This window comes from Gymnodraco acuticeps, unplaced genomic scaffold (assembly GCF_902827175.1).
Source record: "Gymnodraco acuticeps unplaced genomic scaffold, fGymAcu1.1, whole genome shotgun sequence".
NCBI lineage: Eukaryota > Metazoa > Chordata > Actinopteri > Perciformes > Bathydraconidae > Gymnodraco > Gymnodraco acuticeps.
The window spans coordinates 3,588,378-3,600,759 of record NW_022991064.1 but is presented as its reverse complement, the minus strand read 5'-3'; the positions used below and the strand labels follow the sequence as shown (position 1 = coordinate 3,600,759).

General features: G+C 40.9%; 1 protein-coding gene across 1 annotated transcript in view; it reads left to right on the top strand.

The window, feature by feature from the left end:
• The window catches only part of csmd2 (CUB and Sushi multiple domains 2), a 281,630-nt gene that overhangs the window by 17,649 nt on the left and 251,599 nt on the right, over window positions 1–12,382 (top strand). Inside the window, 1 exon segment of the mRNA XM_034236672.1 lies at window positions 67–283. Coding sequence (XP_034092563.1) covers window positions 67–283 — 217 coding nt within the window.

Here is a 12,382-nt window from a genome sequence, read left to right as displayed (position 1 = left end):
GAAAAAGTCGATTTTGCAAAAATAAGTGACCTTTAATAACTGCCTGTTCTTGTTTTCTCTTCACAGCTCAGAACTGCAGTTACACTCTAAACAGTCCCAATGGGACGATAGAGAGCCCCGGCTATCCGTACGGTTATCCCAACTACGCCAACTGTACGTGGGTGATCGTAGCGGCGGAGCACAACCGGATACAGCTGGTGTTTCAAGGCTTCGCTCTGGAGGAGGACTTTGACATCTTGTCTGTATATGACGGGCCGCCCAGCCCGGGGAACCTGCGAACACGGTAAACACGGCTAACGTTTCTTATGTGCATCATATGTGTTATATCAGGCATGTGTTTTACCTTAAATAGGACATACTCTAGATTGACAATAGTTAGATACCAATGTGATCTTTTGAACATATAGTCAACAGTGTGTCATTTCAAATATATATCTACTTTTCCTAAATGACAGAAATTGCAGTTAAATTATGCAGATTTTTAAAGTGACAAAGGTTAGATTAGCGATTACTAAAGTAACTTGACCATTGTCAAATAAGGATGGATTCCTATTGGTAATCATGACTCAAAATAAGAAATAAACAATACAAAATGGTCGCTCGCCAGGCTAAAATTCAGGGCTTTGGGCATGTTCATCATTTTCACGAAATCCAACATACTGTATGCAGCATTAATAATAACACAATAAAACGTAATATTATACCAGAACAACACAGGTTCTATGATAACATTGTTGGATATATTGAATACAAAATGTTCTTAACGTTGTTTTACAATGTCAAGTGGTATGATATCTGTTTAATACAAGTGACTACAAGGGAACATTAAGACCACCTTGTAGAAAAAAAAGATATATTTATAAAGTCTCATGTCATAACGCCTATACTGTATATACCAACGAATGATTCCTGGTCCATTTCAAATAGACATCCATGGAAGTTCAACATAGTGTGCTTTTACCACAGGCAGAGCTGGGAACCATTTGATCTTTCCCATATATAAAGGCAGAGAAACCAAGCCAAGAAACACAAGTCAATATAACCCTGAGGTTTAAGGTCAACACTTGACAAACAGAGTTCCTGGTTTAAGTTTGAGCTATACTTATTACAGTTGAGCCTCCCCACAAGTTGGGCTTGTTAGTAATATTTTATACCACTTATGTTTGGCTTCATCAAAACCGATATAAGGTAATAGCTTATCTGAATATTGGAGAACCTACATGTCCGTCTGACCACTCATCCCCTGCACCATAAGATTTTGTTGTAGTGATATCACAGTTTTCATCCCTGATCTCATCAATTAATGTAGTGAGTAAAATGTGATTCTACCAATAAAACAGATTGCCAAAACCATTCAATTAAGACGCAGGTCGTAAACTGGAAATGTCCTGGCTAAATTCACGAAAACCAAGCAATTGAAACCTACAAAGAATTATATTAAAAAGGTAAACAATAAGGCTCCTCTACCTCAATAACTGCAATAGATTCAATATTTTCTCAATACTGTTTGATTTACATTTTTTGTCTTCCTCAGACGTCATTCATTGGGTGACAGCCCAACGATGATTTGGACTTTATTACCCCACAAACACAAGCCACAGCTTTGCTATCATTGCAGTTTAGTTGTGTTTATATGATATCCTACATTTAATTGTTAAGCATATAATGCTTCACCGAACACAGGAGTCTACAAATATAGACGGCTAATTTAAATTCTCCCCAAATATATTGAGGCTGAACCTGAACTTTCAGCTTGGGGGCCCCCTAGTGGCCGCAGGGGCCCTATGCATCCACATAGTCCGCCTATAAGAAGAAACAGCCCTGTTTGGACGTAAAGGTGTTATTTGGCGAGTTCATACCGGAGTACTTTTCCCACAATAGTTCATCAGAACTCAGATACTGTATATTTGCGTTCACACCAAAAAGCCCCATGGTTAATCAGAACCAAATTGGTTAATCAGAACCTTTTTTACCCCCTTTTCGTGGGAGAAAAAGGTTCCTATGTCTGATTGGCTGGGCGGAATGCAAACCACGCCCCGTAAAACTCCCAAAAAGTTTTGTCAAGCCGCCATTTTATTATCCTCGCATTAGCCAAATTAGCATTAGCATTCGCCCAGCGCAGAAACGCAGAGAGACTAACTTATGGCTGTCACTACAGCTATCATACTGAATAAATATTTACTGTGAATGTATGCAAAATTGTATGGCATATAGCTGTCTAACAGAAGTTAAATCCATTTCTCACTTATTCTGACAATGTACTTAACCCCAAATAAAAGAACCCAATAAAAAGAGTTGTTAAATAATAGTGAAGTCACGTTGTAATAACAATAACTCATCTCTCTCGAGTTTTCTTTTTGTGCTTTGCCAAAAGCCACTGTGTCAAGTGTCCTACTTGGGTTGCCGTACGTAGTTGTCCAATATGGCGGACCATCTCGCACATGCGCACTGCAGATAGGGCAGGGCGGCAGATCGGGTAGTGACAATGGCAACACAGAAGAAAACATGGGAGCGATGGAGATGAGGAGGTGTCGGTGTTCTGGCGATTTACTCGGAAGGCTAGTCCCTAACTCCGGGGACTTCTGGCCGGGGACTTCGGGTGGCAGTATACGCCGTGAAGTTGTTTGCAGCCTGCCAGTAAACCCAAAGCAGAAGAAGAAGAAGTGACGTCAGCGGCTTCATTTGGCTAATCCTTCCCCAGGAACTTATTCCGGTGTGAACGCGATCTGCTTTAGTTCATCAGAACTAAAAGAGTTCTCATGAACTGAGTTCTCATGAACTATTGTGGGAAAAGAACTTGGTGTGAACGCCCCTGAAGATAGTGGACTGGAAACTGGAAAATAGTTGAATAAAGACTTTAATCAATGATGCATTCAGAGGCAGTACAAGCAGATCCTTTGATGACTAATCAAAGACGGATTTTGCGAAAATCATGACAGCATCAAAGGTTATTCAAGATGATACTTGGTACATGTTGTACTTAAAGGTGGGGTATGTAATTTATTTCAGAAACACTTTTTGTTATATTCCATGGAATGCTCTTAACATCCCGATAGCAATGAATATATTAAATGCTTTGACAATAAATACATACAAAAATGTAATCTGTGGAAGCCGTGGCGCTGTAAAAAGCACGACCAATCATTTAAACCAGCCCGGCTAAAATAACTGGATGGCCTACCTGCCTGTCAGCCTTCCATCTGTGCACACATTTATCTCGTGCCCTCATTGGTCATGTGCACGTTCGTGTGTGTTGGAGGAGGGGCTCTGTAAGGAAGTGGCAGATTTTTCCCGGTTGTGTATTTTCCAATTCTAGCGCACTCGAGCCGGTTTCTCCAAAATGACATAGCATACCCCACCTTTAATAGTTACCAGCAACATAATAAAGCTCACTTGTGTTTGAAGACTGAAACAAACAATATCTGAACAAACAGTCTTATCTTTAACTGTCAATGTAGCAGCCTCGGCGGAAAGCTCCCTTGTAGCCTACTGACATTGAAAGTAAACATATTTTCTCTCTGGTTTGCAGAATTTCACACTAACAAAGTTTACGTATTTTCAAACATTCAGGATTTTAGAAATACATATTGTGAGGCTGAATTGCCATCTAGAGTGGCAGACTTCTTCTTGTAAAGCTGCAAGTATAAGATAGAGCCACAGAGCTTCTATTCACTGATGCATTTCTGTATTTCAGGATATTATTGCTTGCAGCCATATATCTGTCACACCTCTTGGCAGCCCTTCACTTGCACACAAACTTGATTAATGACAATTCCTGCCCTCAGATCAGTCGAAGCTATACCAAAGCTGCTTTTTTCCCGTCATCTTCTGGGATGAGCTTGGCCTTAATTTTTTTCGCAAGCCCTCTAGAGACAGATGAGAGGAATATTCTTACGGGCGTTTGTTATTAACACTGTTTTGAGTCTGTGTCGGGCCTCTCCCCGTTGATACCTCTCTCCCTCACCTCTTCTCTCCCCCCTCCCCTCCCTGCGCCTCTCATTCTGTGCCAGTGTATGCCTCCACTGTATTTCCCTGCAGAAAGCGAATGAAAGGGAGAAGAAAATCCATTATGGATTTGTGTTGCTCTCCTCAGCCTTTCTCCTGTTTGGACCTCTGGGCTCTGTTGTATATTGATGCTCCGGCGGGACAGGGGGGAATGCGTTCCCCTCTCCCCGTCTAAGCCCTTTGAAAATAAGTATGGGAAAAGAAAAGGAATTTGAGAAAAGGAACGAGCGATGGAGAAACAGTAGGGGTGCTCAAGAGCTTGTAGGGAGCACAGATCTCCTTTAGATTATGCTTTGGTTGTTTTTGACCAGAATTCCTTTCATTTTTAAGTTTGCTTTATCTATAATACAGTAAGTGAGCTTGGAAAGGCAGAGGAAAAGCTGAACGCAGCCCTCAACAGTAAACAGCAGTATGTCAGGCGATGCATGCATATTTACTTTCACACCTCCCACTTACACTCAAACAAAAAGATGAACGTGTGAAAACTCTGTCCTCCCTTTCCTCTCATCTCCAGCTTATGTCAGAAGGAATGTTCTTTCCATCTCTCTTGCTCCTCTTCCTAGGATTTCTCTCCCGATCCCCTCATTTCCTCCTCACCTATTAAAAAAAAAGCTTTTATCTCTTCTCCTGCATGCCCTCTTTGCTGAATATCATCAGCCTTTTCATGTATACCACGCTATAGGTTGTGCAGCACGAGATATTTCGTTTAATCTCCGGTAGTGATCAAAAGTAATGTTTTACCTCCCTTCACATTCGAATGATCACCTGTGATTTATTTCTTCAAAGCAGCAACTTTGTGTTTTTTTCGATCCATTTATTTATTTCTTGCTGTCAGAGCAAATTGTAGTCAGGAGAATGTTGGCTGACAAAATCATCTCAGCTATTTATATATATTTATGTATGAGCTTGAGTTCCTTAGTATACATCTGCACCCTGGTGTGTGCTTTTGAGTGTGTGCTCTTGCTGCAGTTGCTTTATGAGTCACAGTCGCTCCTTAGGAAAGGCATATGTGAGTCAGTATGTTGATGCAGCACTTCATTAAACTGCCGATCCCGACTGACACCTGTGGGGGGACACTGACACTTCAGAGAGAGAATCTAACAGCATGTTCAATTGTTTGAATAGAGGAAAAAAATCTTTAATGTGGGGATATACTGTATGTCCCAAAATAGCAAGATATCGCTGCTGTCTGTGTTTCAGTGCTGCTAAACGAGCTGGGCATCTATTTCCAGAGATGGTGTAGTGATCAAGCGGTTAAGTGTTGTGGAAGCTATCAGTTACCTCACAAAGAGAGAGGATGAACTGCGGAGAAACTAACCTCAAGGTGGAATCCTTTTTGCTGACTTAAGTAGTTTGAACATGTAAAAATGAGCTCATCATCATAAAATATTTGCAATATAAAACTCGGTGAAGGGACACAGTGTACCCTAGCTCGTGTTCCTCAAGAAATAACTCCATTAATTTATGTTTGTGTTTACCTTTGTACAATACCAATTATATTAGCTTTTTTAAATATGAAATATTATTTGTATCTCCCCCTCTAATTCTTGGCAAGAAAGTGAATAAGGCTGTTTCCAAAAAAGTCAAGTTATTCCTTTAACAAAGCCGCTGACAATCTTTTATCTTTCCATCTTCCCATTTGAATAGTGTTGAATCAACTCGCCTTGACTCAATATAAGCTTAATTTAAGTCCTGGTTGTGTCCCCTTCATTGTGTTGTTAAAGAACTGGAAACTAATACTAGGGCAAACAGAGCCTGATAATGCTTTTTGTTGAGTCACCACAACCTTGTAAACAATGAGGGACCTTGAAATTCACATGAGCAATTAGCCATTGTATTGCTTAATGTTTGTACACACAGCTTATACATGTAATGTAGCATTTGACACTTAACTCTGTGAAGGAGTATCCTTGAACAAATGAGTTGAATTGAACATTTTGAAAGTGGTTCAACTGCTTCACCACATGCCAATAATACAAACTTGCAAAACAAAGTTGCATTTTTTTTAATTGGTCACCAAAGTATGCTTGAAATTAACCCTTCAAATCCACATCTTGCAATTACACCCATCTGTTTTGAAGATTTTCGCTGTTAGCAAAAGTGAATCCATGTTATTGATGCAGTAAATTGATTACATGGTAGCTTACACGGCACTTTCTCCTAACCTGCACCCAACCTGCACAAAACTCACACAGACTTCCCATGACTGAAGCAAAAGCCAACTTGACCTAAAGCCAGACACTGCACCTCTCACCAGTTCACTCACTGTCAAGAGCGCACACTTCTTACCTGTAAAAAGTGATATTTTTCCACGTTTGTGTCACATTTCACCTTGTAACTGCCAGTCTGGGAACACTGAGTGCATTTCAGGAGAGGGAAAAGCTATTGGGGTGTGTGAAGGCACATCTCTCCATGCCTTCCTCTCGATGACGGAGTGATGGAACGGGATTCTGGCAGGAAGTGAGAGAGGAAGGGGGAGGTGGGGAAGGGACAGATTTTCAGCCTGTGGGCTCGATAGGACCTAAATAAGGAGCATTGGTGCATGATGCTGGTAGTGACATTAACACTACAGTCAGCCCTCTGTGCTGTGAGGTTGGGGGGCCACAATATTAGTTTGTGTGTGGTAGAGGAAGAGAGAGATATGCGTGTGTGTGTGTGTGTGTGTGTGTGTGTGTGTGTGTGTGTGTGTGTGTGTGTGTTTTCTGGCAGTGCCTATGCTTCCCATTCACACACACGCCTGTGAGCTATACTGTTCACATTTTAGCAGCTCAGCTCCATTAAGGCAATGGGGGGTTGATGGAGGAGTTATGGCAAAGTGCCTTGCTCGAGGAGATGTAGGGTTTTCCTACCCACATCTCCCAGTAGAAGACAGTAGAAAGGTGTGGTTGTAGCAGCTGCTCCCAAATGTAAATATGTACTTTGCTGCAAGCCAAGACATATCAGGAAGAGAACATACATGTTCAATACATCTCTCACTAAAGGTAAAACAAATATCCACATACATTCCCTGAGCTATGTGTGGGAGAAAAGCTATGTTGGAGAAGTCTCAATCTTGATTCAGATTCTCCTCTTCCCGTTAGCAGGCATAGGGATTCGCTCCGGCTACTGTAAATCCCAACAATGTGATAGACAGATGTAGATGTCAGTCTTGTACAGACACGGAGCTCAGGCAGGGGTTTCTCTAGCTTCCTGATTTACAATGTTCTTATCAGATATCAGTGATCCCAGAGATTGAAGATTAGATGCCCGGCAGGAGGTATCTTGTCCTTGTCTTTCTTCTTTCCCTGTACAGCTCCCCTCTCTGCTCGATGTATAGGAAATCTGTCAGTGGTCTTTTTCTCGGAAATAGGCAGTGGGTGTGTGTGTGTTTGTGTGTGTGTGTGTGTGTGTGGTGTGTGTGTGTGTGTGTGTGTGTGTGTGTGTGTGTGTGTGTGTGTGTGTGTGTGTGTGTGTGTGGTGTGTGTGTGTGTGTGTGTGTGTGCGTGTGCAAAGGGGGATCTAGGCGAGTGTACAGCCCATCCCAGCAAGCTGATTCAGTGTCAACAAAATCAAGGTTTATTGGAATACAGATCAAATGAACACCACACTCACAAACACACTGTCAGACACACACTTTTAAGCACGGAGTAAACGGCAGTGGGCTGGAAATCTGTAATTTCCCAGACACATAGAGCTTCAGAGACACTTCTGCTTGTTGGCAAGCACTCGGGAGCACACGTGCTAGTAGATGCATGAGAGGAGGACAATGCTATGTACGAGCTTTCATGCCTCTGATTGGAGTTAAACGTTTTGAGTATCCCATCTACAAAAGAGACGTTGAACGCAGACTGTGAAGGAATACTCCCAAATGTTGGAGGACTCTTTGATGAACCTGTATGCAACAAAAACGTAGACATGAGTGGACATCATGCAAATGGTATATTGTAGTATTTGGGTTTCATTGCTTTATTTATTTTCACATTATCTATGGGTAGCATGTCTGATTAAGGGATGTTAGAGAATATAGTAGTTAAAATTGTGGGTATGGAGACTGAGGCAGAGAGGCTGTTTATGTAATTATGTGTGTGGTACGGAGTGATGGGCATGTTGCTTCTTCCTACTCCATTTTGTAATACATCTTGGTTATATAGTCTGATATATTAACAGTTAGTACATTTTGTTAATTTGTATACAAATACATTGTTATTATAATACATGTTCTCTATTTAGGTCATTTAATGTGAACATTTCAACTTGGGAAATTAAGATAAGAAGTTGTTTCTCAGTTTTAAGAGCAGCTGTAATGTCTCTATGTTAGCTCACTTCTACTAGCTAAATGAATGCTAGTCACTTATAATTTTACCATACAGAAGTAAATGAATCAAAGGTGCTTTTAATATCCTCCTACAACATTTGCGGGGTTATCAATGTCTCGTACAATATGTGTGAGAGACTACATTGATAGCAACTGAGTCCAGCTTGTAAAGAGTTTGCGGGTGAGGGTGAGAGCGGGTGACCTACAGCGGCCCTTCCTGCCGGATCACTTGGCACGGCAGTGATTCTTCGGCAGTGACGGCTTTCGGCCATCAATCTCTCACAACACACACTTGAGGAAATTACTCTCTAGTACACTGTGGTGATCTCACATTCAGTGTGTGTTTGCATACACACAATCCTTCTTTGTCTGTTAAACAACAAATGCTTAATACGTTGTGCGACATCCATCAAAGATGTTTCAAATGAGGAATGTTCGAGAAATATGGCTTCAAGGCATATTTTTGCTCGTCACAATTGAGCATTTTATTCAGCAGCATTGACACACACATGCTGTTTGTATGTAAATACACACCCCATGTGCATGTAGACAAATTCACACACACATAGGATTTCTGGTTCCTTTGAGTCTGGGCTGTTAATGGAGACTGCCACTTATCAATGCTACATGTAGGTTTAACGACAGTCTGCTAAAACAGGGGGAAGAGTGATAGTTTGTTTTTCATCATCTCATGTTGGGAAAAAGTGAAACAATGTTTAGATTTATGGAATCAGCTCACCTGCGAGGCAGAATTATTAGGCCCTGTTACCCTAGATTAGAGAAATAATCAACGAGATGGCTGTGGATTTATATGCAACATCCTGTGTATCACTCATTGTGTGTATTGCTTATTGACGTCCCTCCATCCCCAGGCCTAGCAATGTGTTCAACAGGATACACTGCAGTAGGGGAATGAAATATGTCCACACAAAAGATTGATTGTGTTGCACACCTTTCAAAAAAGATGGTGTCATTTTTAGCCCTTCTGTGATCGGCGTCACACTTGAGTTCCTTTTTTTGGGAAGTCTATTGAGTTTACACCTTCAGCGAAGACAACAATTGTAAAATCACAAAACATTGAGGGTGCTTCCTGCCTTCATTTCTGCCTTCATTTCTGCAAATGTGTGTCCTCAAAAGCACAAATGATTGTACATTCAAAAGGGGGAACACAATCGTTATTTAGCTAAATTACCTTAATTGATCTCACAGTAGCGCTGTGCAAGAAATTGGAAAAACATTTAATCATATTGACATGTACTGTTGCCTGGATTACCAAATACTGATGTTTTTTTAAGTAAGTAGTTATGGGTAAGGCGCAGCGGCAGGTAATTAAGATGGCTTTTTATGCCAGCAGATGCTAATGTGAAATATTTCCAAAATTAGACTCGGGAAGATCAGATATATTGCGTTAAAGATGTTTTTCTTAGAACAGACAGTAAAGTGATCTGCAGGTCATATAATTTAAATAGTAGCATTTATACAGCTAAAGTTAGACTTTTTGTTGTTACTTTGGATCCTTTTGTCAGTCAGTGCAAATGTGTTTCTGCTAATTAGTTCTGTACACAAATATTGAATGAGCACCAATTGATTTGCAATGCTCTAGTTATATGCTTGGAGTTGTAATTTGTTGGACTTGACAGGTATTCCATATACAGAGCAAAACCAAATAATATGAAAATTGTGAGACACAGCCGTGAATTTCATCATAGAAATGATAAACCACATATTAAAACAAAGGGTTTGGGGGAGGTGATCATGCTTTTCTCATTACAGGGAAGTCATTTTGTTGATTTACATGACCACACACTGTATGCAAATCACTGCAGTCATAATTTTACATTTGCAATACCTAAGGCACAGAACATCTCCTCATGGTGCGCAGTGCAGTTTGTTCGCCATGCCTGGATGTCATATTGTGAAAGAAGAAGAGCAGATTGGGAAGCAGTCATATATGTTTCACTGTCATGACATTCTTTGTTTACAGCCATTTTGGATTGATCAGCAGTCATATCATTTATATGTTTCAACAATGCTTGACAACAATCCATAATTTGTGCGCAAGTGAGCATTTCTCAGATGCAAATTATACCTGCTGTGCCTCTGAACAAATTGCACAAACACAGTTGTTTTTGCGACACAGTATGTGAAATTAACATCATGCCCAATTTTCACACTTTGGTTAGGGGAATCCAGTGGAAAAAAAACATTACTGCAGGTCAATAATGATTTATAGCCAGTATTTAAAGACTGCTTTGCAAAACCTAGTGACTGTTGAGCAAAACAGTGCAGAGAAATGCACCTTAAACGTTTTAGTCCTTGGGGTAATGGCTCTTACTGCTGTTATCTCCATTGTTAATAATGCCCCAAAAGTTCTCTACCCTTGTACTAAACTAAAGTGTCTGTAATCTGCAGTTCATCAATGTCATCAGTGTTTCTGATAAAAAAAACGACTTCTTTGTTTTCTGCAGTGATTTGTATTTATGGGCTGGATATACAAAGCTTTAAACTAAAGTCTTAGGCAGTGTGCCTGCGCTGTTTTTACATTATTCTCTTGTGCATATACAAGAAATGATAAACACCTCATACTGTATGTCTGTTTTCAATCACACTACATATGAACATCTCTTCCAACTTAAACCTTAAAAAAACCTGTAAACTATTCCTCTATTGTTGTTAATATTTCTATATTGTATGCTCTGAAATGTTGTTGTCAAGCATCCTTAACCCTCCTATTGTCTTTGTTTCCCCCCCCCCCCTTACTTTGGTGTTCGTGGTCAAATTTGACCGGTCCTGTTTTAACTACATTAACACAAACACCATTAATCATCACCACATTTCATTTAACACCCTTTCAAACTGTAGATATTGTATCAGACTACTGGTATACATGAAAAACTGCAGTACATATACAAAGAATAGACACGGAACATGTATTGCGTGTGCCAGGTGTGATCCATGTGGGGGGATGGGCACATAAGAGCGGGAAATGGGTCAAATTGTTCTGTGTGTGTGTGTGTGTGTGTGTGTGTGTGTGTGTGTGTGTGTGTGTGTGTGTGTGTGTGTTTGTGTGTGTGTGTGTTTGTGTGTGCCAGGTGTGATTCACATGGGGGGATGGGCACATAAGAGCGGTAAATGGGTCAAATTGTTCTGTGTGTGTGTGTGTGTGTGTGTGTGTGTGTGTGTGGTGTGTGTGTGTGTGTGTGTGTGTGTGTGTGTGTGTGTGCGTGTGTGTGTGTGTGTGTGTGTGTGTGTGTGTGTGTGTGTGTGTGTGTGTGTGTGTGTGTGTGTGTGTGTGTGTGTGTGTGTGTGTGTGTGTGTGTGTGTGTGTGTGTATGTGTGTTTGTGTGTGCCAGGTGTGATTCACATGGGGGCATTGGGCACATAAGGGGGGGGGGGGGACACATCTAGAGTGTTTGTGTGTAGGTGGGTGTTTGTGTGTGAGTTTTATCTGATCCGGATGCTTACTAATTCCTTTTCACACAATATTGTGAGTGACCTGAGGCACCCTCTTGCCTCTTACTTTGAATTGTTGCCATCCGGGCGGAGATATCGTGCCCCTTATTTCAAAAAGAACAGATCTAGGCTGTCTTTCGTCCCACAAGCCATCAAACTCCTGAACAAATGATGGCTAGGACGCACTGTTTACCCAGCTGGTCTGGCCCTGTCCCCCCTATTTCGCAAATGAGGGCCTATAGGCCCCTTGTCATGTCTGCCGATATCTGGTTTTCTTATGTCTGTTTGTTTTTATCTGTGTCTATGTTGTTGTCAGTGATGTATTGTCTTAACTTTTTGAAATGCCTCTGTGATGTGCTGCAACCCATTTTCCCCTTGGGGACTAATAAACGAATACTACTACTTTTCTTTATGGCGGTCATTTTTGACCGGGAACACCATGGGTGTTACAAAGTTGACTAAATCATCCAAAATGCAATGAAAGTGGTGATCAGCCATTGTATATGTTCACATGTCTACTGTGAAGGATATCATAAAGCCTTAATGCAATCGAATGTAAAACAAAAAAGTTATGATTGATGAAATTACATCGGTCAGATTTGACCCGAAGAGTTAATGGGCATGGATGCA